Raw genomic sequence first — 25936 nt, 5'->3', positions numbered from 1 at the left:
TGGGGATCCAGTTCACTGGGAGAGGCCCTGGGTAGTGGGCTGCTCTGCATCCCTTCTCCTCCCCTGAGATTAGGCCAGAAGATAGGGGTCAGGTAGAGGGGGAGGCCAGCCTCTCTGAGCCATTTTTTCTCCAGGCCCAGACGAGAGTGAAACTGAACTACTTGGATCAGATTGCCAAATTCTGGGAAATCCAGGGCTCCTCCTTAAAGATTCCCAATGTAGAACGGCGGATCTTGGACCTCTACAGCCTCAGCAAAGTAAGAACAGGTTTTTCTCAAACCCCTCCCCACCCCACACCTTAATATCCTTGGTACTCTGGGGGCCACCTTGGTTTGGATATTGGATCTCTAGGCTACAGTGGAAGGGGCACAGCCTGGTAGCACACAAGCTGTCATCAGAACTTCTTGGCATCTCTTGGCTGCAATTTGAGTCTGAGTGGTGGAGGTAGGAGGGGGTAGCCTCCAGTGAAGTGAGGGGCTGGAGTTGTCCTCGTTGTCCTTTCTGTACATACACACAGCACATCCACGTCCCTTCCTGCTTGTCCTTACAGATCGTGGTGGAGGAAGGTGGCTATGAAGCCATCTGCAAGGACCGTCGATGGGCTCGGGTGGCCCAGCGCCTCAACTACCCACCAGGCAAAAACATTGGCTCCCTGCTACGCTCCCACTATGAACGCATCGTTTATCCCTATGAGATGTACCAGTCTGGAGCCAACCTGGTGGTAAGGATGCCGAGCCAGGGTGGGAATAGGCTTTCCCCCGCCAGATGCAGATTTCCACACTTGCTCTTAATGGAACTGGTTCAGTGGAGTGGACTGGAGACCTGGAGAGGTCTGGGAAGAGATGGAGTTTGGTTTAGTTGGGGAGATGGTTGCGGGGAGGTGGTTGGAAGGAGGAGGGATGGCATAGGCAGAGGCGTGAGAAGAATTCCCAAAGTGTGTGCTGGTGTCAGTGGCCAGTTGAGCAGGGCCTGTTGGGTGGGTGGCGGGGGGCGTGGTGCGTGAAACTACGGCTTTGGTTGCCATTGGGTGAGGGTAAAGGGAAGTCCTTGCTGTTGGGAGCTGGGGCCCCATGCCCTGACCCTTACCCCTCACCTGTCCCCAGCAGTGCAACACACGTCCATTTGATAATGAGGAGAAGGACAAGGAATACAAACCCCACAGTATCCCCCTTCGGCAGTCTGTGCAGCCCTCCAAGTTCAACAGCTATGGCCGGCGAGCCAAGAGACTACAGCCTGATGTGAGTACTTCCCTTCTTCTCACTTGGAGCTTTGGTGGTGAAGAGAGTCCTCTCCCTTCCCTCTGACCAAGGTCCTCTTCTTGTTCCACTGTCCCTTCTCTTGGTTCTCTGAGTTCTGAGCAGTAGTGTGCCTCTTTCTGGCTTCACTCTTGCTCTTCCTCTACTCTCAGCTGAGCTTCTGAGCTGGGTTTTGATCTGTTTGTATAACATCTTTCCTTTGTCTGGGTGTTCTTGCCTGCCTTGTTCCTTTCCTGACTCACTCTGCTCATAGGGGAAGAACTCTTCTTTTTCTCCGTATAACTGTATCTTAGCTTCAGGAAGAAGCTTATGTGCCGGCATTCTTCTGGGCATTGGGGATACAACAGAGAACAAGATACACACTGTCCCTGGGCTCACCGAAGCATGTAATTTACCAGATCATATTAGTCACTGCCATTTATTGGTAGATTCAAATACTTAGATTTCTTTATATATGTTTTCCTCAAACCCCTTGTAACTGTGAGATAGGAGTTAAAATTCTCATTTTACAGTTGGAAAAACTGAGATCCCTTCTTAATTCCATTCCAAGAGAGGAACGAGGAGGGAGTTCGCTTACCCTCAGTCTCCAAAAAGCAATCTGAATTCTTGCCTGGGCCCACCTATGCCTCCACCCTGGCATGAACTCACGTGATAGAGTCCAAGCTGTTGTTCTTTTAGGATGGGGCAGTCTGCCCAAGATAGTCTTGATTCATTTCCCTCTTTCCTCCCAGCCGGAACCCACAGAGGAAGACATTGAAAAGAATCCTGAGCTGAAGAAGCTTCAGATCTATGGGGCAGGCCCCAAGATGATGGGCCTGGGCCTCATGGCCAAGGATAAGACTCTGCGGAAAAAAGGTGAGGCCTGACAGGCCGGGGCAGTGTGAAGAATGGCCTCACCGGGGGAGAGGAGCCTGGGCCGCGACTGTTCAGACTTGTACTTTAGAGCCATTCTTCTCTCTCTCAGATAAGGAAGGGCCCGAGTGCCCCCCCACCATAGTGGTGAAGGAGGAGTCAGGCGGGGACGTGAAGGTGGAGTCACCCTCACCCAAGACCTTCCTGGAGAGCAAGGAGGAGCTGAGTCACAGCCCAGAGCCCTGCACCAAGATGACCATGAGGCTGCGGAGGAACCACAGCAATGCCCAGTTTGTAAGGACCTAGCTCTGGCTTCCTAATGCTCTGCTTCTCATCCCTTCAACGAGCATTTCCCCAGCATGGCACTGGACCAGGTGGCATTAAGCAGAAAAGTGGGCCTGGTGGGCCCTGCCCTCACGTAGCTCACTTAATTGGGGAAACAAGGCCAACTCACATGGAACAAAGAACAAGAAAGGGTGATCAAGTGCTGTCAACATGAAGTGCTGGAAGGGTGCAGAGGAGGAGACTCCCTTTCCATTGCTTCAGGATAAAGGCTAAGCTCATTACCATGCATGATCCAGTCCCTGCAGACCTCTAGCCTCATTCCCCATCACTGCCTACCTTACTCCTTCTGCTATAGCCACACTGAACTACTTGTAGGTATGTTTGTTTTTTTCCCGAGATGCGCCATGCTTTCTTTCCCCATCCTTTGTACATGCTGTTTCTCCTGCCTGGAAGAGTTTTCCCCTGTGCTCTGCCCCATTGCCAAATTGCAGTTTGCTTTCAGGTCTCAGTCAGTTTCAAGTGTCACCGTTTCAGTGAAGTTCTTCTCAAGGCTGTTCCTCCTTATCTCCAGCTGATTCGAGTGCTTCCTTCTTTAGGTTTCCATAGTACCCTTTTATGGGCTGCTGTTGGCAGTTTCCACACTGCCTTTTAATTTTTATGAACTTGTGCCTCTGGAGTACTGTATGCCTTTAGAAAGCAGATGCCATGTCTTATTTATTGCTGTACTGAAGAGTCCAGCATAATGTTGAACACATAAGTGTTCAGTAAGTATTTATTGAATGAATAAAAATGGGGGATTCAGGACTGAATGATAAAGACTCTGCTGTCACAGCTCTACAGTTTATTGGAGGAGGTGGTACGTGCACGCAGTTAAATTTCAGGCCTAGCATGACTAACCTGTACAGGGCCGTGAATGATCCAGCCAGCAAGCAAGGTGGGTTTCTAATGGAGATCTTTGTGGACTAGGGTGCTGTCTGGAGGAGTCTGATGTTTGAAAGGCAGGCTGGACGGGGCTTAGGTTGATGAACTGTTGCCTCCCTCCCCTGGCAGATTGAGTCATATGTATGCCGAATGTGTTCCCGAGGGGATGAGGACGACAAGCTCCTGCTGTGTGATGGCTGTGATGACAACTACCACATCTTCTGCTTGCTGCCTCCTTTGCCTGAGATTCCCAAGGGTGTCTGGCGGTGCCCAAAGTGTGTCATGGCGGTAAGGACTTCCCAGCCCCAGTCTGTGTCTGCCTCATAGGCTATCCTTGCCTTCCTTCATCTGGTCTTATTGAAAGCAGCCTCCTAGCTCAGCCACAGTCTTATGTTTTGGGTCCCTGGGGTGGGGCTAGGTTGGGCAGAACTTTGGGAGAAAGAAAAGGAGGACACTCAGCCTGTGTTCTCTGGGAGCTCTCAGACCACCCCGGGAGGTGAGAGTCATGATGAGACAGATCATATGTGATGACATATAATCAAATGTTAAATTGTGTATTAGAAATTCAGATGTAGAAGTTCAGAGGACAGGAAAGTGACTAAGGGTAGTAATCAGGGAAGGTGTCAGCAATGAGATTTGGAGGACAGGAATATGAAAAAAAAATGTTCTTTTGATTTCCAAGTTTTTTATTCTTTGTTTCTTTTAGAAAGCTTGGAAAATAGACAAATTACCTATCATCTCACCACCTAGAGACAACCATTGTTAATAGTCTGGTATATTTTCTTCTCATCTTTTCGTTGTTGCATATGTATAACTATCTTTAACAAGTTTGGGATCTTACTGTATATTTTCATTTGTTACTTTATAATCATTTTTCTATATTATTAAATTTATTCATGGGTATGATTTTTTTTTTCCTTGTAGGGGGTCCATCATGTGGGTATAATATTTATTTAGGTATTTTCCTTCTGTTGTGATAATTAGGTTGGTTTGCAGTGTTGTAGATTTTAACTACAAGAGGTGGGCAGGCTTTCTAGACTGGGGGATGGAGGAGTGCAGGAGTAAGGATACATGGGGATAGTGTACCTAGTGCAAGAGAGGCAGTGAGGAGAGCAGCTGAAGCAGCAGTGAGGACTAAGAGGTCTGGGAAGTCTTCCAGTTCCATTTCATGAGCCTCCTACCGTGATCCAAATTCTGGGTGCTAGTCTACATCTCTCCCTGGGTTTCGGGAGAGTAGATGCTGACAGTTTCTTGCCCTGTCAACTGTGGTCATAGAGACCAGGTGTGCACGTGCACACACACTAGACACACACAAATGAGGAAAGAGACCAGGGCAGCACATAATGTTCTTGGTAGTGGTGGGGATTCCTTTAGGGAGGAGTTTGGATACCAAAAGTATCATAGACAACAGACTGTCAGGTGTACTTGGCTCTCTTCTCTAAGTGGTTGTGGGCCAGTGGACCAGATTGACATTTAGTTTTCAGACATGAGCAGAAGGTGTGTCTGACTGGGGTACATACATCTCATCTAAAACCACGAACATAGCTACAAAGTGAGTTAGACACACGTCCTGTCTTCTGAGACAGTGTAAAGAACAGGAATAGTGTGGGGTTTGACACTAGGAGTTGGTGCCTTCGTTTCCCATCCTCCAAGCTACTAGAATATTCAGTGTCATTTTCCCAGGTCTGTAGTTCCAGTCTGGGCATAAAACTTCTCTAAGCATCCTGTATAAAGTCACATTTTATCTTGAGAGAAAAAATAGTGGCAGAAGAGCATGGGGTAGCATATTTAAGTCAGAGCCCACGGTTTAGATAGTAAAGTCCTAAAGGAAGAGAAGAGCAAGAGCATGATAGAAGTGCATGTGGGGAATGAAGAGACTAACTGTGCTCAAGTGCTAGGAGGAAAAGGTAGAGCTATGACGTGAGACCTGCCTCAGGGGCCTTCAGTACAGACCTAGGGCTGTTCTCCTCCTGACTCCTACCCCATATTCCAGCTCCGCTTTTGAGGATTCTCCACCTCTTTGCCTCTGCCTTGGTGACGTGTTCTCCTTTGGGTTTCAGGAGTGTAAGCGCCCCCCCGAAGCCTTTGGCTTTGAGCAGGCTACCCGGGAATACACTCTGCAGAGCTTTGGCGAGATGGCTGACTCCTTTAAAGCCGATTACTTCAACATGCCCGTACACGTAGGTGATGGAGGGCTGGGGTAGTGTCAGGGCTAGGGTCATAGGTGCCTGATGGTCAGTAGCTCTCCTGGGTCAGTGGGGCCAGGTCAGATATGATGGGCCACGGTCATCTGCTACCCCTGTTCCTTAGATGGTGCCCACAGAACTCGTGGAGAAGGAATTCTGGCGGCTGGTGAATAGCATTGAGGAAGATGTGACTGTTGAGTATGGGGCTGACATCCATTCCAAAGAATTTGGTAGCGGTTTCCCCGTCAGTGACAGTAAGCGGCACCTAACCCCTGAGGAGGAGGTGAGTAGGTGATTGATTCATGGTTATGTCAGCTGTGTGACTTAAGCAAGTCGTTTAGTATCTGAAAGACTCAGTATCTCTATAGGATGGGGACTATTATGCCCACCTTATATGGTTGTTGTGAGATGTAGATGGGATGATATGTGTAAAGAACACAGCCTAATATCTGGCATGGCATCTCCAGTCATGAAATTGGCTGGTTTTTTGTCTGTAGAATTTTACAAATTTTGTAAGAATTAAATGAGAAGGTATATGAAGTACCTGGCAGGGTGCCTGGCTCATTCATAAGAAGTGTTCAGGGACTGGGATTGTAAGTGCAGGAAATAATGAGGCCCTAGGCCTGTATCAAGGGAAGGGTGCATTTTGGTCCAGAGCAGGGGCTTTTAACTTGCAGGTACTTTGGTGGGTGGGCACATCTATAAACCTCCCTAAAATTGAAGTAAAGTGAAGTGAATTGAAATTTTGTGTGTATGCATTTGACGGAGGCAGGGGGAAGAACACCTATATTATTTCTTAGATGTTGCAAAAAGGTCTGTGACCTCAAAATTAAGGTTCCCTGGGCCAAAGATCTCCACTCCTTAGCAAAACTCTCATCCCTTTTCCACAAATACCTGACCTGACAGGAGTATGCTACTAGTGGTTGGAACCTGAATGTGATGCCGGTGTTGGAGCAGTCCGTACTGTGCCACATCAATGCAGATATCTCCGGCATGAAGGTGCCCTGGCTCTACGTGGGCATGGTCTTCTCAGCCTTTTGCTGGCATATTGAGGATCACTGGAGTTACTCCATTAACTACCTCCACTGGTGAGTGGGTTCCTGGAGAGCCAGGGAAGCCGTCAGGGTGGGCTCCTTCAGTACCATAGGTGTGTCCACTCTACATGTCTCCTTTCTGCTTGGCCAGGGGTGAGCCGAAGACCTGGTATGGGGTACCCTCACTTGCAGCAGAACATTTGGAAGAGGTGATGAAGAAGCTGACACCTGAGCTCTTTGATAGCCAGCCTGACCTTCTGCACCAACTTGTCACCCTCATGAATCCCAACACCCTCATGTCCCATGGTGTGCCGGTGAGTGTCCAGGAAATAGGAGCAAGGTGTAGGAATGAGTTAGTGGTGTCCTTTGTGGTGGTGGTGGTGGTGGTGGTGGTGGTGGTCGTTGTCTGGAATCTACCCCTGCCCCTTTCTCATTCCTATTCTATCTTAATCAGGCTATAGGTTTGACAGAAATAATAGTGGTTAGAGATACAATGTGATGGTGAGCCCTCTGGGCCTGATGTTTGAGGGCAACACCTTAGGGATGGCTTCCACCAGTGGAAAAGGGAAATAGAGGAAGGACTGGGCAAGACAAGTCTCCTTACTCTTAAGGGCACACATCATTTCCATTCACCTCCGGTTAGTCACAGCTTAGTCACATGGCCACATCTAGCTGTGAGGAAAACTGGAAAATCTGATTTTTATTAAGGATGGTCATGTACCAGCTACAAATTGGAGGTCATGTTATTAAGAAAGAGGGTGAGAATGAATATAGGGGGACAACTAGCAGTCTCTGCTATCCTTTCCACATTGTGACCCTTGGAGCAGTGGGTAGGTCTGTTTACTTATTTAACAGGTCAGAGTTCTATGGTGGTAATTAGTTTGCAGTATATAAGTACCAAATCCACATGTTGTACACCAACATGTTATATGTCAACTATATCTCAATAAAGCTGGGACGGGGTGGGGGGAAGTAACCTAAAAAAAAAAAAAGTGCCAATATCTTTCAGCATTAAAAAAAAAAAAAGCTGAACCCAGAGTCCTGACTTGTCCTATTCTCCTTCTCTGTGGACTTCTCTCCCACCCTGGGTATACATCCTGGCTTACCTATAAGGGCCTTTATATTCCTGGGAATTTCTAACGTTGATTAGTATCGGCCAGTTTTCTGGTGTGGATCTTAAAATAACCTGATCAAGAGTCCTGTAGAAACAGGAATGAGTACATCTTCCACCTCTGCTTTCAGTCTTATTCATTCTGTGCTGCTGCTCCTCCCCACTCCCTTCAACCCCGTCCCCCCAAAACCATCCTTGGCTACCTTGCTGCTTAGTCTAGTGCGTGGGACATGGTGGGCAGTCAGTATATATTGAATTAATATCTCCTTGAAATCCCTGGTCATCTGTACAGTAGGTCAGTGGTTCTCACCTGAATTTCTTCTTGCCTTCAGCTTGTTTTGCTATACTATATAACCTATGAGTAATACTTTTTATTATGCATTTTAGTGATACTTAACCAAGGTTTGAGATATCTAGGGAATTAGAGGAAATGCATTGCTTTTCCCTCTCTGCATCACCCCATTTAAGAATTACTGGAAAAAAAAAAAAGAATTACTGGGCTCAAGATGTAGAAATGACCAAGGACCCTTCAAGTTATGCTCTTCACAAGTAGACATTGGGTCTGACCTTTCCTCAGACTCCTTTCTTCCTGACCCACAGCATCAGTTCTTTCCCACAGTGTCAAGGAGAATTATAAGAGTAGAAGAAGATTCTCCTTAAGGATTCAGACAGCTAAGATTCTCTCTCTCTCTCTCTCTCTCTCTCTCTCTCTCTCTCTCTCTCTCTCACACACACACACACACACACACACACACACACACACACACGCGCGCGCGCGTTCAATTCTAATCTCTTTTTAAAAAAACTTTTATCACAGACTTTTTTGCTTCCACCTCCACAGCATTTCTCCTGCTCATAGCTCCCCAGCTTCTCTGGCCAGCTGCTGCTTCACCACCCCACCCTCTGTCTGCCAGGCCCTTCCTATAGGTAGTTCCCAGCGTCTCCAGGCTCTTTGGACTTGGCAGTATCCCCTCAATCCAGGACATGTGATTTTCATATTCGCATGTTGGCAGGCTGCAGTTTAGCCAGCTGGGGGTCCCTCGGAGCTATCTTTGGCCGTGCCCCCCCCCACCTCACCCATCTTCCCCTTTGGTGAGAGAGGGCCATTTCTTTTTATAGATAGAGATATATAATATAAGTATTTTCATTATAAAAGAAACATCCCCCCTTTCCAAAAAATGGCAGTAGAGAGGTCATCTCTAGTTCCTCCACATTTTGTTACGTTTCCATCTGTTTTTTATGTAAGTTTTGACATGACAGTAATCAGTGTATGGATTTTATAATCTCTTTTGTTAACTTTGATCATCTAGAATGGCATTGTCCAATTTGGTAGCCACTAGCCACAGGTGGCTGTTGAGCACTTGAAACATGGCTAGTCCCAACTGAAATGTACTGAAAGTATAAAACATATGTTGGATTTCAAGACATTGTATGAAACAGAGAATGTGAAATATCTCACTAATACTTTTGTATACCAATTACACATTAAAATGATAATATTGTGGATATATCAAATAAAATACATTGAAGTTAATTTCACCTGTTTCTCTTTACTTTTTTAATGTGGCTACTAGAGAATTTAAAAAGTACATATGTGGCTGGCATTATATTACTATTGGACAGTGCTGGTCTAGAATGATTTTTTACTTCCTCACCATGAACTATTTATAACCATCTTTTTTGAAAAACGGCTTTATTGCAGTATAATTTACATACCATAAAAATCACGCATTTTAAATGCAGCATTCAGTGAATCTACAGAGTTGTGCTACCATCACCACAATCCAGTTTTAGAACATTTCCATCACCCCAAAAGGATCCCTTGTGCCCTTTTGTAGTCACTCTCCATTCCAATCCCTAGTCCCAGGCAACCACTGATCTGCTAACTCTACAAATTTGCTTTTTCTAGACAGTTCATATACATGGAATAATATGTGGTCTTTTGTGTCTGGCTTTTCACTTTGCATAATATTTTTGAGGTTCATCTATGTTATAGCTTGCTTCAGAACTTCATTCCTTTTTGTGGTGGAACAATATTATATTGTATGGATATACTGTATTTTGTTTGTCCATTCACCAGTTGATGGACTTTTGGGTCATTTTTTAATAGCTGCAGAATGTGAGGAGAGCTTTCTAAAAAAAACTGCACAGGAAATAGTAAAGTGACATTGCCAAAATGAGGGGGCATTAGGTTCTATTTCTGGCTCTGCTACTTGAGGCTTCTGTGGGACACAGTTTTCACATCTGTAAAATTAAGGCTGGGACTAGATCATTCAGCAGATACTGCTAGAACTCCCTCTGTGTGCAAGGCCTCTGGTCAGCACCCTGAAAGCAAATAAACTAATCCCTGCCTTTAGTCATGTGCAGTTGAGTAGAGGACAAAGGTGAGTAAACAACTGGAATAAAATATTAGAGGTGCTACAAAAGAACAACAGACTGGGTCATTAGGAAGTGGGTGCGGGGGGGAGGTCAGGAAAGCATTTGTAGAAGTGGTGACACTTGAAGGAAGAGTAAGTTTGCCTGTTGGGGCCGTGGCTTTATCATGTAGATATGGGGATTCAAGTGAGGGGTTCTCAACATGGACATTACATAATCAGGTTTGCATTTTGGTTGGGGAAGACAATAATGGTAATGGGGGCCAGTGCAGTAGTACAAGCAGTAAATACTGATGTTGCCTCTAAGTAGGGATAGATTTGAGAAGAAAATGTACTGGAGGTGGGAACTGATACATGGCCTGAATAAATGTGGAGATTCAGTATTGTTAGGATGCTAATTCTCTCCTCATTAGTCTAGAACCCTAGCAGATGAATTGTTGGGTTGAAGGCTATAAACATTTTAGGTTCTTGGTTATGTATCAGCGATTTTGCTTTCCAGAGAGAAGTTATTGGTCCCCATTACCAGCACTGTACTTATTTCACTGTGTCTTCATCAGCATGGAATGTTCATTTTAAAAAACTTTGCAAGACTTCTTGGTAAAGACAGCTAATTAAACATACACATGGCTACTTCCATTCCTTACTGAAACTTCACACAATGGCACAAAGTGATTTTTTTTTTAAGGTGAAAAAAAAAAATCACAGAGATGGGGAAAACAAGAAAAGAGACAATGATAAACAAAATTCTTGAAACTAGGAAACAAATAAGAAAACTGAACCTTAAGCCAGTTCTGGAACATCTGAGAACCAATCTGATTTATACCTCAGTACCCCCCAGAGGTTCAGTAATTGGTTGCAGCAGACATTCCGGGAGTAAATTCAAATGGGGTAAAAATAAAGATTGGTTCATATTTATATAAGAAGCTATGGGAGGGACTTCCCTGGTGGCACAGTGGTTAAGAATCCACCTGCCAGTGCAGGGGACATGGGTTCGAGCCCTGGTCCGGGAAGATCCCACATGCTGCGGAGCAACTAAGCCCGTGTGCCACTACTACTGAGCCCGCATGCCACAACTACTGAAGCCCACGTACCTAGAGCCTGTGCTCCGCAACGAGAAGCCACTGCAATAAGAAGTCCAAGCACCGCAACAAAGAGTAGCCCCCGCTTGCCGCGACTAGAGAAAGCCCACGTGCAGCAACGAAGACCCAAAGTAAATAAAAAAAAAAAAAAAAAAAAAAAAAGCAGCAGCAGTTATGGGATCCCCACCCACACTGGGCAGCTGGAAATGTGACCCTCCCTCACTCTAGCAAAAGACTGTGAGATTTACTTTCAAAGAGGTTGAAATAGATCTCTGGATTGAGGTCTTCTAGGTACAGTTGAGAGTAGAAGTATAGTGAAACTAGTAGTATTCATTGTATACCTACTGAATGCTGAGGTTCCCAGCCATCTTCCTCCACTTGGCTCTTAGAACAATAGCAGCCAGACCTTTTTCCTTCAGGCAAAAAAATAGGAGAGTTTTCTCTGGGGAATATGGCCCAAAAGGAAAGACCTAGAGTTTCCCAAACTAAGTGGCTTCACTCTACAGTGGCTCACAGTTGACAAACTTCACCTCTGTACTCAGAACTTTCATTCAGCCTTTTCGTTTCTTACTCTTGAATATCACTAGATAGCCACAGATTAACAGACAACTGAGAAAATTCTAGAATAAACAAAGTAGAACCAAATGGTAAAAAAACAGCTTGGACAAACAGGCTAGACAGGGAGAAGTAAACTTCAAAAAGAAAAGGGAAAGAAACCTTATTAATACCTTCAGAAATGAGCATATATTGCAAACATAAAATAAGAACAGGACGCTATTTTAAAAGAACATGCTGAGAACGAAAATTAAAATTAAGATAGCAAAAATGGAAGACAAAAAAATAAAAGCTTAGAAGATAAACAGTTAAGGAAATAATAGAAAGATAAAGATGGAAAAAGGTAGAGAAAGAGAATTTGTTCTGGGGGTTCAATATTCAAATAATTCTCTCTGAAAAGAGAATAAATGAAAACTGAAAGGATCAAATTGTTAAGAAATTGTTCAAGAAAATTTTCCTGAACTGAATGACAGTTTCCAGAATCAGAGGGCCTACCCAGTACATGAATGCAAATAGATCCACACCAAGGTATATCTGGTGAATTTTCATATCAAACTGGGACCAGAAAACTCCTACAAGCTTTCTGAGAGAGAAGACAGGTTTCATTCAAAACATTAGGAGTCAGAACAGCTTTAGATTTTTCAAAAGCAACACTGGAATCTAGAAGATTAGAGCTGTGCCTTCAAAATTATTTTCTTTTTTTTTTTTCAAAATGATTTTCAACTTAGAATTTTATGTGCAGATTATCAAGGTTGAGAGTAGAATAGAGGCATTTTTTTAAAAAGTTCTTCCCACCGTTTCTCAGGAAGCTGTTGGACGATGTGCTTAAGCACAGCAAAGGAACAAACCAAGAAAGAGGAAGACATGGGATCTAGGAAACAGGAGGTCTATCATGGGAGAGTGACAATCCAGGGAGGGCAGCTGGTCCCAATTGAAACAGATCATAAGGCTCCATGAGAGACTGCTACAGAAAGGTGAAAAGTGATAGGAGAGAGGAGAGTTGGACACTTGTGCAAAAGGTTGGGATTAAATTACTAATACATGCACAGAAAACTAAGCAAATTGAGACATAGGAGGCTATTTTTAATATAGTCTAGAGGCATGTTATTTAGGACGGTTAAGGTGAATGCCAAAATAATCAGAAGAGGTGAAAATGAATGGCTCTGGGGAATAGAGAATGGCAGGGTTTGCTGATTTTTTTTTTTTTTTTTTCTATACGTGGGCCTCTCACTGTTGTGGCCTCTCCCATTGCGGAGCACAGGCTCCGGACGCGCAGCCTCAGCGGCCATGGCTTACGGGCCTAGCCGCTCCGCGGCATGTGGGATCTTCCCGGACCGGGGCACGAACCCGTGTCCCCTGCATCAGCAGGCGAACTCTCAACCACTGCGCCACCAGGGAAGCCCCGGGTCTGCTGATTTTATAACAAATCTTATAGAACCACTTGGCTCTTGAAACTGCTTACATGACTGGTAACAAAAATTAATGAAAAAACATGTCCAGCTTAATGAAAAGTGATATTTTGAATTTTAAAAAAATTATTAGGGAAGTTGAAATATTTTGGTATATGTACATTTCCCGCTTTTGACTCATATTTTCCTGTCATCACAAATCAAAACCTTGAGAGCAGAGACCAATGGTCCTTTCTTTCGGAGTCGAGGGTCTGGGAATCTGTTGTCAGACTGTGTTCCCTGAGACTTTCCTTCCTCTCCTTAAGGACCCTGCACTTAGATCTCTGTCTCAATGACCTTGGCTCTTCTTCCTCAGGTTGTCCGCACAAACCAGTGTGCAGGAGAATTTGTCATTACCTTCCCTCGTGCTTACCACAGTGGCTTTAACCAAGGCTACAACTTTGCTGAGGCTGTCAACTTTTGCACTGCTGACTGGGTGAGTCTGGAGTGTGATGGGATGGCAGGGAGAAGCAGGACTGTTGTGGGGAGGCTGAGGCACCATCGCCTCCAGACTTGGCCATACTCAGCCTTGAACCTGTCCACAGCTGCCAGCTGGGCGCCAGTGCATTGAGCACTACCGCCGGCTCCGAAGATACTGTGTCTTCTCCCATGAGGAACTCATCTGCAAGATGGCTGCCTGTCCAGAGAAGCTGGACCTGAACCTGGCAGCAGCTGTGCATAAGGAGATGTTCATCATGGTGCAGGAGGAGCGGCGTCTACGAAAGGCCCTGCTAGAGAAGGTGGGTGGTGGGGAGAGTGCCCTGGATTGGGTACCCTAGTCTGGCAGAGGTTGGGGGGGGGAGGAAGAAGTAGAAGATGTAGCCTCTCCTCTTAGGGAGTAGTGAAAAGAACTGGACACATCTGGATTGGAAACTACAATTCCATTCTCTGCCATTTACTGATAACTGTTAGTAAGTTAATTTACTTCACTGAGCATCAGTATCCCCATCTGAAAAAAAATGGGGATGATAATAGTGCTTATCTTTTGGGATAGTTGAGTGGATTTAAGATGTTTAAGTAAGTGACCCATAGCAGGTGCTGTTATTGCTAATGATGTTATTGCATCATTATTTAAATAACCCAAGACCAACTGACATATGAAACCCCCACTTGCTGGTAAGCTGGATAACCTTTTCAAGTTAGTTAACCTCTCAAAGTCTCACTTTCCCACTCTAAAATGGGGATAAATACCTAACTTGCAGGGTGGTTGTAAAGCTTGAGTAAGGTGATTTATGTCAAAGCATCTATTGCTGCACTTGCAGTGTAGCAGATGCTATTATTGGTAATATTAGTAGATGAAGAAAATGATAGAAATATGGAACATTTCTTAAGAAATGCCATTTTATTACACTCATATAGTTTAGTAGCTCAAACTAGGTTAGTATTACTGAGTAGAAGGCGGTCTTTAATAGATTTCTCATAACATGTCAGTTTTGTTTGTAGATGAGTGGGACTGCTCTTCATGTAGTTCAGCTGCCTTCTTTTTTTTTTATGCGTACGCGGGCCTCTCACTGTTGTGGCCTCTCCCGTTGCGGAGCACAGGCTCCAGACGCGCAGGCTCAGTGGCCATGGCTCACGGGCCTAGCTGCTCTGCGGCATGTGGGATCCTCCCGGACCGGGGCACGAACCCATGTCCCCTGCATCGGCAGGTGGACTCTCAACCACTGTGCCACCAGGGAAGCCCCAGCTGCCTTCTTAAGCTCCAAACTTGCCCAGTTAGGGAGTTGACTTAGTGAGAGTCCTCCATAGGATTACAAAGGAATGCTGGTCCTGAGGAATCCCTTGCTGGATCCCTTTTCTTAAAATAAGAAAATTTAGGGTAATACTTTCTTATTTTCAAGCTCATTTATAACTTTCCTATGAGCATGGGTTGTAAGGAGAATTGCAGCTATGGTAAGTGTTGGAAGTCTGGGGCCTGTCAGTCTGTGGTGTTAGTTGGTGAGCCCCTGGGCTTTTCTAGGCATCATTTGCTCTCTCTGTTCAGTGCTGTTATTGAATGATCCCTCTGGGGCTGTGCTACACTACAGAAGGAGTCAAAGCAAGGTGGGAAAAGATGTTTCCATCCTAACACTCAGAATTCTCTACACTTGGCCCTTACCTAAGGAGAAGGGTTCTGGACCCCGTAACTTCTGTCAGAGATTCTGTGTGTGTGTGTTTGAGTCTTTTTCTGGGGAGAGGGCTCATAGCTTGCATCCAGTTCTCAAAGGAGTCCATGATCCAAGAATACCTAGGGGCTTCATCCTTTCAGCAGCATTCTCTGGCTTCAGAATCAAAATAGGCTGCAGTTAGATTCTCACTTTGGGCAAGTTACTCTCTCTGAGACTTAGTTTCCTCCTTAGCAAAATGAGACAGGCCTGTGAAATAGGTATCCTTATCTGAAGATTAGAGCCAATATCAGTAAATATTTTTTGAGCGCCTATTCTTTTTTCCCCTCCTATAGTCATCATGTTGTACATTGGATCCCCCAAACTTACTTATCTTCTAACTGGAAGTTTGTATCCTTTGAGCAGCGTCTCCATATTTTCCCTACCTCCCTAGCCCTTGGCCACCACCATGCTACTGTTTCTTTCTTTTTTTTCTCTCTCTGGCTGCATTGCAGGCCGGTTTGCAGGATCTCAGTTCCCTGACCAGGGATTGAACCCAGGCCTCGGCAGTGAAAGCCTGGAATCCTAACCGCTAGGCCACCAGGGAACTCCCACTACTCTGTTTCTATGAGTTTGGCTTTTTTAGATTCCATATATAAGTGATATCCTATAATACTTGTCTTTTTTGTCTGATTTGTTTGACTTAGTATAATGTCCTCAAGGTCTATCCATGTTGTCACAAATGGCAGGATTTATGTCTTATGGCTGAATAATATTCCATTTTATATGTATATGTATGTATACACACCCCCCCCCCCACATGTTTATCCATTCATCCACTAATGGACTCCTAAGTTATTTCCATATTTTGGCTGTTGTGAATAATGCTGCAGTCAACATGGGAGTGCAGATATCTCCTTGAGATCCTGGTTTCATTTCCTTTGGATATATACCCAGAAGAGGGATTTCCGGATCATATGGTAGTTCTATTTTTAATTTTTTCAGGAACCCTTCATACTGTTTTCCAAAGTGACTGCACCAGTTTGCATTCCCATCTCAGTGCACAAAGGTTCCTTTGTCTCCACATTCTCTCCGACACTTGGTATCTCTTGTCTTTTTGATAATAAGCCATTCTGACAGGTGTGAGGTGATAATTATGGTTTTGATTTGCATTCCCTGATGATTAGTGATGTTGCGCATCTTTTCATGTACCTATTGGCCATTTGTATGTCTTCTTTGGAAAAACGTCTATTCAGGTCCTTTGCCCAATTTTTATTCGGGTTGTTTGGTTTTTTGCTGTTGAGTTGTATGATTCCTTTATATATTTTGGATATTAACCCTTCAGCAGATAGACGGTTTGCGGATATTCTCTCCCATTCCATGGGTTGCCTTTTCATTTTGTTGATAGTTTCTTTTGCTGTGCAGATGCTTTTTAGTTTGATGTAGTCCCACTTATTTATTTTTGCTTTTGTTGCTTGTGCTTTTTAGGTATCATGTACAAGAAATCATTGCTAAGACCAATGTCCAGGAGCATTTTCCCTATATTTTCTTCTAGGAGTTTTATGGTTTCAGGTCTTATTTTTAAGTCTTTAATCCATTTCAAGTTAATTTTTGTGAGTGATATAAGATAAAGGTCCAGTTTCATTCTTCTGCATATGATTATCCAGTTTTCCCAGGACCAGTTATCAAAGAGACTATCCTTTCCCCATTGAGTATTCTTGGCTTCCTTGTCAAATATTAGTTAACTATATATACGAGAGTTTATTTTTGGGCTTAATTCTGTTCCATTGGTCTGTTTTTATGCCATTACCATACTGTTTTGATTACTACAGCTTTGTAATGTAGTTTGAAATCAGGAAACTTCATACCTCCATCTTTGTTTTTCTTTCTCAAGATTACTTTGGCTATTCAGGGCCTTTTGTAGTTCTACTATTCTAAGTGCTAAGATACTTTTCTAAGTCCTTAGTCACTTTACCTTTGTTAATCCTCATAACAACCCAATGAGGATAGTACTGTTGTCTCCATTTTACAAAGTAGGGAAACTGAAACCCAGAGATGTTTAAATAATTTACTCAATATCAACGCAGCTAGGTTTGTAATGTGCAGTGGACTCATCTTATGAGCAGGATTTGTAATGTGCAGAGCGCATTTGTGGCAGAGCGGGATTTGTAATGTACAATGGACTTATGCAGAAGTTAGGTTGGTGTAGAAGACAAAAACATTAGAATCAAAATTTCCCTCTAAAATCCCTAAAATTGCCCATAATGTATAGCATTATATTGTCTTTCAATTACTCCAAGATAGCTGGCTTTTCCTCCATTTTTGGAAGGGATTGCTTTTTCTTCATCTAATCAACAGATAAAGTCATTGGCTTAGGTTTGGAGGCCATGTTTTTTTGGGGGGGAAAAATTGTATCTTTAAACACTGAACACAAGCACGTAGAGTTTATTTCTCTAAGTTATAGATGTGTGTGCAGTGTGCTGATAAAGCAGCCAAGCACAGTGCCTGAAACACAGTGGGCGCTGAGTGCCGGGAAGCTAGCATTATTCCCCAGTACGTGGCACTTCTCTTGGCCACTTCCACATATTGCCATCTCTCTGGTGCCTTGGTCTACCACTTTCCTCACCTTCTCTCACCCCGAAGGTCCTTTCTGCTGATCTGAATCTTACCTGATTTTTCTCCCTCTCAGCCCACACTGATCTTACCCTGCTTCATGTGATTCCCCCAGCTTTGAGAGTTTGGACTTCACAAAGGCAGTGTGCTCTGTGGAGTTTTGTCTCCCCCACAGCTCTTAGCACAGATTTGAGTCTAATGTGGGGCTCAGTGATTCTACTGTGGGGCTCAGTGGTGGCTGAGTTAGGGGTTTCTGCAGCCCTCTTCTTGTTCTATATAATGATCACCCCCAGGGCATCACGGAAGCTGAGCGAGAGGCTTTTGAGCTGCTCCCGGATGATGAGCGCCAGTGCATCAAGTGCAAGACGACATGCTTTCTATCAGCCCTAGCCTGCTATGACTGCCCAGACGGCCTTGTCTGCCTTTCCCACATCAATGACCTCTGCAAGTGCTCCAGTAGCCGGCAGTACCTGCGGTGAGCAGGGGGCCTACCTGGAGGAAGTGGGCTGAGGAGGGGGATGCAGAACTGGGCCAGATGTGCTCTTCCCTGCCCTCTTCCTCCAGATATCGGTACACCTTGGATGAGCTCCCTGCCATGCTCCATAAGCTGAAGGTCCGGGCTGAGTCCTTTGACACCTGGGCCAACAAAGTGCGAGTGGCCCTGGAGGTGGAGGATGGGCGGAAGCGCAGTGAGTGATGGGGGGACGGAGGGACTCCACAGGCAAGTTCTATTCCCTTTTCTTCTGTACTCCCCCACCCCCTTCCTCTGCCCTTACTCAATACTGCCTACTCCTTGCTGCTCTCATTCTCTCTCCAGGCCTTGAAGAGCTGAGGGCACTAGAGTCTGAGGCCCGTGAGCGGAGATTTCCTAACAGTGAGCTGCTGCAGCGACTAAAGAACTGCCTGAGCGAGGCAGAGGCGTGCGTGTCCCGGGCTCTGGGGCTGGTCAGCGGCCAGGAAGCTGGGTATGGCAGCATGAGGTGTTGGGCACAGGTAGCCTGCTGAGGAGCCAGCACCTAGGAGAAGGACTATGGCAGGGGGAGGGGTGGACTCTGAGTACCATTAGGCAGATGACATCAGCAGGAAGCTGACAAGCACTGCAGTTGGAGGCGTTGGGGAGGGCAGGGAGGCCAGGCAACTAGAATGGAGGGGAGCGCCTCAGTGCTAAGAAAGCTAGGAATGTTTCTTTTTATCAGTACCTGAAGGTACTGATTTCAGACAGGCCGAGGGATTTTGTGGGCAGGGAGGTGTTGTGGGAGGTTTAGGGACCAGAAAAGGACACAGAAGCATAAACTGATCATAGAGTTCACAGTAGAAGATGGATTAAAATTATCCAGCTTCTGTTACCATCAGTTTCTCAGCTTCCCCCACCAAATATATACTATATTCCTCTCTTCTAATTCTTTCCCCCCATCATATGAACTTGCATGTATCTTAAAACCCTCCCCCTAACCTGGGCATTTGTGGGGAACTGTGAAGTATGAGAGGTCAAGTGGGCAGGGATGAGGAAAGGTGTTGGGCCTTAGCACAGAGATGGAGGGAGGGGACTGGGTTTGGACTTGAAACCCTACATGTGAAACTCCATAGCCCCTACAGGGTGGCTGGTCTACAGATGACCCTGGCTGAGCTCCGGGCCTTTCTGGACCAGATGAACAACCTGCCTTGTGCCATGCACCAGATTGGGGATGTCAAGGTGAGGAAGGGTGGACTTGAAGTGCTGCTGAGGGATCGGGGGGTGGATTGGGGGACCTGAGCAGCAGGCCATTCTTGGCTTCTTTCAAAAGTTGCAAGTATTTGGGCAAGACAGGATGCACGTGTGAGAATAACGGGAGGTAGGAGGCAACGGGTTTTTAGCAAATTGCCTCTTAGAAATGGGATTTGAGGGGCAGGTGACAAGGGTACAGGTACAGGATGCATAGTCAAGGGAAGGTTTCCAGGTGGAGGTGGAAGAGGAGAAAGGAAGTAACAAGGATGTTTGTGGGCCTGGAAAGCTGAGTCAAGTTCAGGAAGGTAGAGGAGTGGGATGGAGAGGGCAGTGGACACCAGTATGAGTGTAGAGATTGTGAGAAGGCCAAGCATAGCAGAGCATTTTTAGGACAGAGGGTCTCTTGATACTATACATCAAAATCCTCTGGGGACTTAAATAAAGCACAGGCTCCTGACCAACCCCTATTAAGAATCTCAAGGAGTGGACCCAGATATCTGCATTTTAACAGATGCCACAGGGTATCCTATCGGGCAGTGAGTGTTGGGAACCACTGCTTAGGGCCTGGCAAAGGAAGAGAGCCCAGCCCGTGCTAGGCTCTCCTCGCAATTACTGGAGGGTAAGAAGGTAGGTAGGGCAGGGGTATGTGGTGGTGGGACTTCTGTGTGAGCCCTGCTGAGGAGTTTGTTCTTTATCTGTGTTCTGGTAGGGTATTCTGGAACAGGTGGAAGCCTACCAGGTTGAAGCCCGTGAGGCCCTGGCCTCATTGCCCTCCAGTCCGGGGCTCCTGCAGTCCCTGCTGGAGAGAGGGCGGCAGCTGGGGGTGGAGGTACCTGAGGCCCAGCAGCTCCAGCGGCAGGTGGAACAGGCGCGATGGCTGGATGAGATGAAACGCACACTGGCCCCCTCAGCCCGAAGGGGCACCCTGGCTGTCATGCGGGGACTGTTGGTCGCGGGTGCCAGTGTAGCCCCTAGCCCTGCTGTGGACAAGGCCCGAGCTGAACTGCAGGAGCTACTGACCATTGCTGAACGCTGGGAGGAGAAGGCCCATCTCTGCCTGGAGGCCAGGTGGGTCTAGCTTCTTCCCCTCCCTGTTCTACCGCAACCTTCAAAGTTCAGCAGAGAAGCTGAAGATGATTCCCATGGGTGGCCTTGGGCACCAGACTCCTGTGTTGGTGTATTGACTATCCTCGCCTTTTTTGTTTCCTATCTTTTTTTTTTTTTTTTAAACTCCATAGTACACGTAGAGGCAGAGATAGTGTTACGGAGAAGCAGAGATGGACAGATACAGAGCTATATAGAGGACTAGCTCCACAGGCTGACGTGTGCACACACTCACAAGCACAAGTACCAAAAGGCAGATGGACAGGTGTCAGTAGAAAGACACCATGCATGCGACAATCTGACAAACTGCAGCACCAGGTTAATACTGCAGGTTGTGTGTGTAGGCACTGCCAGCAGGCTGACAGACTGGTGGACAAGCAGAGGCATGAAGGTATGGCAGAAGTTGGGTGCGTGCAATCTGGAGCAAGCAGGGACTGACAGCCATGCATAGGCAAAATACAAGCAAATAGGCCCAAGCAGCAGCCCCAGGGGCTCATACCGCTGTATCTGGAAGTCAGGCTGGGCTTCTGGTCAGGCAGACCACCCCACACTGAGGCCTCTCTTTTCCCTACCTTTAGGCAGAAGCATCCACCAGCCACGCTTGAGGCCATAATTCATGAGGCAGAAAACATCCCTGTTCACCTGCCCAACATCCAGGCTCTCAAGGAGGCTCTTGCTAAGGCCCGGGCCTGGATTGCTGATGTGGACGAGATCCAAGTGAGGACCCTGTTGCCCCCCCTCCCCGCCCTCCACCGCCCCGTTCACCCGACACCTTCAGTCCAGCTGGGAGAGATGGCATACATTGCGTTGTGCTGGGTTGAGTTGGGTTGGCTAGAGAGAGGAAGGGGTCACAGCACATCGTGAGGAGGCAAAACATGCTTGGTGAGCATTGTGAAGAAAGGTTGCAAGGCTGGCCTGAGGGAAGATAGGATGCTGGTTAGGATGAGAATGGTGGGGGGCAGGGAGGATAGAAGAGGCAAACCATAACAAAATAACTGGTCTGGTGGTCCTGGGGACTGACTGGATATCCAGAGGCTGAGCCAATGGATATAGGAGTTGTAAGAGAGAGCCAGGTGGGTGTGCCTTCCTTAGGATGATCCCTGTTTTTTCTGCCTCAAGACTGTGATTCCAGTCTGTCTTCCCAGCTCAGGGCCAGGCACAGAGCAGCATCATAGATGTTGGCAAGTTGAAATGAGCTTTCCCTTGCCCCTGTCCCAGAATGGTGATCACTACCCCTGCCTGGATGACTTGGAGGGCCTGGTGGCTGTTGGCCGGGACCTACCTGTGGGGTTGGAGGAGCTGAGACAGCTAGAGCTGCAGGTACTGACGGCGCACTCCTGGAGGGAGAAGGCCTCCAAGACCTTTCTCAAGAAGAATTCTTGCTACACTCTGCTGGAGGTGAGGCCTAGGACCCTGACCCACAGCCTCTCCTGCCTCTGGCCCAGCTGTTGTGAGACAGCTCATATGAGTGGGGCTTTGGGGGTGCTGGGCAGGGGAGGGAGGGGGTGGGAGTGAGGGGAAGCCTGGACATTCCTCCTTTGTCTGTTTGCCTCAGGTGCTCTGCCCGTGTGCAGATGCCGGCTCAGACAGCACCAAGCGCAGCCGGTGGATGGAGAAGGAGCTGGGGTTGTACAAATCTGACACAGAGTTGCTGGGGCTGTCTGCGCAGGACCTCAGGGACCCAGGCTCTGTGGTAAGGAGCTTGGGCCCAGGTGGGGAGAAGAGCCTGGTGACAGTAGTGTCTGAGCCAGGTGGCCGTGAGCAGACCACTTGCTCCCTGGGCCTCAGTTCTCTTGGTTTGGGAGTGGGGTATTCATGGTGCCAGAGAAGGAGGGTTGGGGTGCTGACCTCTCCTCCCCTGTCCTGGGCACGGCAGATCGTGGCCTTCAAGGAGGGGGAACAGAAGGAGAAGGAGGGAATTCTGCAGCTGCGTCGCACCAACTCCGCCAAGCCCAGTCCACTGGCATCATCGACCACAGCTTCCTCTGCAACCTCCATCTGTGTGTGTGGGCAGGTGCCAGCCGGGGTGGGAGCTCTGCAGTGTGACCTGTGTCAGGACTGGTTCCATGGGCGATGTGTGTCGGTACCCCGCCTCCTCAGTTCCCCAAGGCCCAGTCCCACCTCATCCCCACTGCTGGCCTGGTGGGAGTGGGACACCAAATTCTTGTGTCCGCTGTGCATGCGCTCACGGCGCCCACGCCTGGAGACCATCCTGGCACTGCTGGTAGCGCTGCAGAGACTGCCTGTGCGGCTGCCTGAGGGTGAGGCCCTGCAGTGCCTCACAGAGAGGGCCATCAGCTGGCAAGGCCGTGCCAGGCAGGCTCTGGCCTCTGAGGATGTGACTGCTGTGTTGGGACGGCTGGCCGAGCTTCGCCAGCGGCTGCAGGCTGAACCCAGGCCCGAGGAGCCCCCTACCTACCCTTCAGCCCCTGCCTCTGACCCTCTCAGAGAAGGCAGTGGCAAGGATATGCCTAAGGTGAGCTGCACAGCCCAGCTCTTTCGCCCTCAAATTCCTGTCTCCTAGCCCTCACCCTTACTTAGGCTCCAGCCCTGTCCCTGCTCTCTGATTTTTGGTCTCCTTTGGCCTGGCCTCCCTGCCCCATTCTGCCTCCTCTCCAGATCCCTGCAATGCTCCATGCCGGCAGCCTGTGTCTGCCCTCCTCCCGGAGGTGGAGGGTCCCAAGTCTGAGGTTGTGGGGAAGCAATCGGGCCTGGTTCTTCAGTTACCGCTACCTGTCCTTGCTCTCTTCGGCAGGTGCAGGGGTTGCTGGAGAATGGAGACAGCATGACCAGTCCTGAGAAGGTAGCCCCGGGGGAGGGCTCAGGTAAGAGAGGTAGGTTTAGGTGTGGGTAGGCTGTTTATTGGATCTCACCAGAGTGACCCACGTGGTCCTCGGCTCTGTCGTGGTGGGGGGTACGACCGGGAGCAGCCTCTAACCCAGCTTGTCCCTGCAACCCCTCAGACCTGGAGCTGCTGTCCTCGCTGTTGCCACAGTTGACTGGCCCTGTGTTGGAGCTGCCTGAGGCAACCCGGGCCCCCCTGGAGGAGCTCATGTTGGAGGGGGATCTGCTTGAGGTGACCCTGGATGAGAACCACAGCATCTGGCAGCTGCTGCAGGCCGGGCAGCCTCCAAACCTGGAGCGGATCCGCACACTTCTGGAGGTGAGGAGAGGAGGGATCATGGGCAGGGATGGGAGGTCAGGCCAAGCAGGCAGGGAGCCCAGGCCTGACCACTGTCCCACACCTCTCTTTGCCCATTGGTGTTCACAGCTGGAGAAGGCAGAGCGCCATGGGAGCCGAGCACGGGGCCGGGCGCTGGAGAGGCGGCGGCGGCGGAAGGTGGATCGGGGTGGGGAGGGCGATGACCCAGCCCGAGAGGAGCTAGAGCCAAAGAGGGTACGGAGCTCAGGGCCAGAGGCCGAGGAGGCCCAGGAGGAGGAGGAGCTGGAGGAGGAGACTGGGGGTGAGGGCCCACCCCTGCCCACCACTGACAGCCCCGGCACCCAGGAGAACCAGAATGGCTTGGAGCCGGCACTAGGGGCCAGTTCAGGCTCCTCGGCCCCTTTCTCCACTTTGACTCCCCGGCTGCACGTGCCCTGCCCGCAGCAGTCGCCTCAGCAACAATTGTGACAGTGGCTGAGCCTAGCACAGACCCCAACAGAGACCCCTTGGCCTCAAGGATCCTCTTTCTGACCATCAGGCCTGCTTCTTGGGAGGTGGGCGAGTAGGGGGGATGGCCACCCCCCCACCCCAGCCCATCCCTGAGTCCCTTGACTTTTATATTCTGACTCCAAGGTATTGTTCAGACCTCAGCTCCTGGGGGCCGGCCCCTGGAGTCCCCCTCCCTGGTAGCCTCTAACCAGCATTCCCAGACACCTGAGGCAGATAGACAGACGGGCAGGTGGGCAGGGAGGTGGCTGGGGCTGGGCCGGCACCATTCCAGAGACACGGCCAGTGCATATGCAAACTGGGGGAATCTCCTCTCCCTTCTCTCCCCAGTTGTGGCCCTCGCCAGGCCATGCTACACTAACCTCACCTCCCCCTCTCACTCTTTCTCCTCCTTCCCCCCTTCTCCTGCCTCCCTCCTCCCTTTGCCTCCTTCTCCTCCCTTCCCCTGACTGTTCCACCCAGGAGGAGGAAACTTCACATAGCTGTGCTCACAGTTTTTTATTTTAAGTGAATTCGGTTGGGGAGCTGAGCAGGGCTCCCTGTGATCTGAAGAAAGCTTTTGGTGCTTGTCCTCACTACCACCTTGATCTTCCCTCCATGTCCTGCCCTGTCTCCTTTCCTCCTCCTGGGTTCATGTTGTAATAAAAGAAGATTGTTGGTGTGTAATTAGTTTGTTCAAAAGAAAAAAAAAAGCAAAACAAGAAACTTGGTTCCAACTGAAGCCTATTTTAATTTTATTTTATTATTTTCCTCTTGTTAGAAATAAAACCCTTAGCAACATTTTTTGGAAACATGTTTCTGAAGTGCATTTCTCTTTGGTGGGGGAGAACAGTGTCTCCATTACCTGTCAGTGGAGGAGCTGCAGTGCTGGTGGGAGCATGAGGGCTGAAGCCAGGGAGCTCTGCGGTCTGAAACTGACTTCTACCAGGTTTTCCTTAACCATGGGCAAGACATCCCATGTCTCCTCCCACTCTACCCCTGAGCCAGTTTTCCCCATCTCCCAACAGATAGGCCCTGGCACCTCTCACTAAACTCCTGCCGCAGCCGCCTCCAACTTTATGCCTTCCAGTCTATTCTCTTCAAGCCTCCAGAGGGGTGTTTTGTTTTCCTTCTCGGCTTGATGTATAATTTATACACCATAAAATTTACCTGTTTTAAATGTACAATTCAGTGATTCAGAGGGATGTTTCCATCCTGCTTAAAACTATCCATGATGCTTCACTGCCCTTAAGATACACACACGCACACACACGCACACACACAGCTGACCGTTAACGGGTTTGAACTGTGCAGGTCCACTTAAACGCAGATTCCTTCCAATAAATATATACTACTGTACTATCCTGGTGGGTCAAATCCGAGGATGATATGGAGGACCGGCTTTAAAGTTATATGCAGATCTTCGACTGCACAGGGGGTCGGTGCCCCTAACACCACTACCACCACTCCCCCACCCCCCACGTAATCTCATTCTGGAATGCTTTCCTGTCGACCCGTATGCTGGGTCTTCCAGGTACCCTTCCCTGGTTTTTCTCTACCGTAAAGGGGTTCTTCCTGCCTCTGTGAATGAGGACTAAAGCTAGGTGTATGGCAATTTACAACCCCCGAGTTCACTTTCTAAAAGCAGCTTTATTGTAATACAATGTACATACTACACA

General features: G+C 47.9%; 1 protein-coding gene across 12 annotated transcripts in view; it reads left to right on the top strand.

The window, feature by feature from the left end:
• The window catches only part of KDM5C (lysine demethylase 5C), a gene marked incomplete at its 5' end in the record, with an annotated part of 32049 nt that extends 6672 nt beyond the window's left edge, over positions 1–25377 (top strand). The window contains 24 exons of one of the 12 annotated variants that reach the window (XM_079727416.1): positions 135–257; positions 551–721; positions 1107–1238; positions 1988–2111; positions 2221–2402; positions 3444–3602; positions 5375–5494; positions 5625–5783; positions 6407–6588; positions 6686–6848; positions 13419–13538; positions 13648–13842; positions 18093–18274; positions 18364–18488; positions 18617–18764; positions 19387–19492; positions 20214–20572; positions 21187–21325; positions 21827–22006; positions 22164–22301; positions 22485–23084; positions 23364–23433; positions 23572–23771; positions 23880–25377. In XM_079727416.1, the coding sequence (XP_079583542.1) occupies positions 135–257; positions 551–721; positions 1107–1238; positions 1988–2111; positions 2221–2402; positions 3444–3602; positions 5375–5494; positions 5625–5783; positions 6407–6588; positions 6686–6848; positions 13419–13538; positions 13648–13842; positions 18093–18274; positions 18364–18488; positions 18617–18764; positions 19387–19492; positions 20214–20572; positions 21187–21325; positions 21827–22006; positions 22164–22301; positions 22485–23084; positions 23364–23433; positions 23572–23771; positions 23880–24239 (4437 nt within the window). In that variant the 3' untranslated portion in view covers positions 24240–25377. Of the gene's footprint in view, positions 1–134; positions 258–550; positions 722–1103; positions 1239–1987; positions 2112–2199; positions 2403–3443; positions 3603–5374; positions 5495–5624; positions 5784–6406; positions 6589–6685; positions 6849–13418; positions 13539–13647; positions 13843–18092; positions 18275–18363; positions 18489–18616; positions 18765–19386; positions 19493–20213; positions 20573–21186; positions 21326–21826; positions 22007–22163; positions 22302–22484; positions 23085–23363; positions 23443–23571; positions 23772–23879 lie in introns of all 12 variants that reach the window. The other 11 variants (XM_079727412.1, XM_079727413.1, XM_079727415.1 and 8 more) reach the window with 11 other exon arrangements.
• Positions 25378–25936: the final 559 nt, after the last annotated feature.

The sequence above is a fragment of the Hyperoodon ampullatus genome, assembly GCF_949752795.1.
Source record: "Hyperoodon ampullatus genome assembly, chromosome: X".
Lineage (NCBI taxonomy): Eukaryota > Metazoa > Chordata > Mammalia > Artiodactyla > Ziphiidae > Hyperoodon > Hyperoodon ampullatus.
Note: the sequence above shows the minus strand (reverse complement) of the source record. Positions and strands in the feature narration are given on the sequence as shown.